A 1,772-nucleotide genomic window follows, 5' to 3' on the forward strand; every position below is an offset into this window, starting at 1 on the left:
AGAGGGAACCTTACCTTAAACGTCAATATGTGACGAGTTGGGAGTGAGAATGTGTAGGCTAATTCTACATTCAGGATTGTGCTACTGTTAGTGTGAGACCAAGGAAACATGCCAGTATACAGAGGGAGAAGAGGAAAGTCAAGTGTGTAGGACTGAGGGTAGCAACACTTAATGTACAAACAATAATAGGCAAAGGTAGGGAGCTGCTTACATGATGCAGAGAATGGAGGTACATGTAATATGAGTGCAAGAAACTAAGTGAATTTGTGAATTTGGCCAGAGCTTAAGCTGTTTTACCATGGTGTGGATAGGAAGAGAAATTGAGGAGTGGTGATCCTGAAGGAGGACTTTGCAAGGAATGTAGTAGAGAAAAAAAGAGTGTCAAACAGAAGGATGTGCCTGAAGTTATAAGTAGAGGGTCTGATGTGGAATGTTTTCAGTAATTATCTTCCACAGGTTGGATGTCCATGTTTGTGATGGAAACAGGGAAAATGTGATGGGCAGATGTGATGTAAAGGCAAAAATTCAGGATGGACAGATGTCGGTGGATTTTGCCAAGATGATGTAGTAGGGCTCAACCGATACATCGGCTGCCGATATTTTTGGCCGATATTTGCGTTTTTTCCTTGTATCAGTATCAGCCGATAAGTTCGTCTGTTCCATTCTTAGGGTCACGTGAGCACATGTTGCCGCCCCCTCCCTGGGAGAGAGCGGCTGGTAATGTTGTAAGACAGAGTGCCAAGAACAATAAGGGTGAGTTATGAACTTTTAATGTATTTTAACTGTCTAATTTAGCTGCTTCTGCCCTCTTTGTCGGAATATAAGGAGAGAAAAGCTGTATGTTTAAGTTTCACTTTCGAACGGGAGCGCTCTGTCTTTACTTTCACTTTTGACCCCCTCCCTTGCCTGCTCGGCTGTAATAAGTTTTGTCTAGGGCACTGCCATAAGTCTGTTAAAACATTTGCACATGAACAGAAAAACAAGTTCGGACCATGTTGTGTTCAGTCCTTGAGCAAGATTAATACTAAATGACAAGAATTAGTTTTTAATGAAATAGAAGTGAATTATTTAAAATAAAATTAACCATAAGATATTTGTCTATGGTTCAAGCACAAATACCCATACATACTTCATAATAAAACATAGTGAACTAAATCGTAGTGATCAATTTAAAGAAAAATAAAACAGAAAAACACAATCACCTTACTGTCAAATAAGTAAGTAAGTAATAAACATTGGAACAATATTCTTTTTGTGTGTTTTTTCTTTTTTTCTTAATTACAATGATGATGATTATGATGATGATGTCTTTTTTTGATCAAGGTCTTTTTATAAAATTTATATTTTTTTACAAACCAAAAAAAGGAACATACTTACAAAAACACAAAACAAAACACACACACCCAAAATCCCTCCCATCCCTCCCCTCCTATACCGGATCCACTGAAATAACAAAAAATGATCTTGTATTCATCAAATGATACAATGAGCAGGTTTGTGTGTAATGAAATAATATTTAACCTTTACACAAAATTATCTGCCGAAATTTTTTCTACATAAGATACAAATGGCTGCCAGATATCAAATAATTTGTTTACAGATCCCTTAACAGTATATCTAATCTTCTCTAAATGAATGTAAGACATAACTTCTCTTAACCAATGACCATATACTGGAGGATGTGGATCCTTCCAAGAAGACTAAGTCTTCTAGCCAGTGGAGAGCAGAAAGCTAACACCGTCCTCTGATGTTCACTGAGGGAAGCTTCTGCT

At 37.3% G+C, this 1,772-nt stretch overlaps 1 protein-coding gene across 3 annotated transcripts in view; it reads left to right on the plus strand.

Moving 5' to 3' along the window:
- Positions 1-1,772, plus strand: part of npr3 (natriuretic peptide receptor 3) — a 133,762-nt gene that overhangs the window by 112,219 nt on the left and 19,771 nt on the right. The window contains exon 5 of one of the 3 annotated variants that reach the window (XM_014027697.1): positions 670-1,111. The exons of the other annotated variants lie outside the window; for them this stretch is intronic. Coding sequence (XP_013883151.1) covers positions 670-764 — 95 coding nt within the window. The 3' untranslated portion in view covers positions 765-1,111. Of the gene's footprint in view, positions 1-669; positions 1,112-1,772 lie in introns of those variants that run through there. 3 annotated transcript variants of the gene reach the window in all.

This window comes from Austrofundulus limnaeus, unplaced genomic scaffold (assembly GCF_001266775.1).
Source record: "Austrofundulus limnaeus strain Quisiro unplaced genomic scaffold, Austrofundulus_limnaeus-1.0 Scaffold674, whole genome shotgun sequence".
Lineage (NCBI taxonomy): Eukaryota > Metazoa > Chordata > Actinopteri > Cyprinodontiformes > Rivulidae > Austrofundulus > Austrofundulus limnaeus.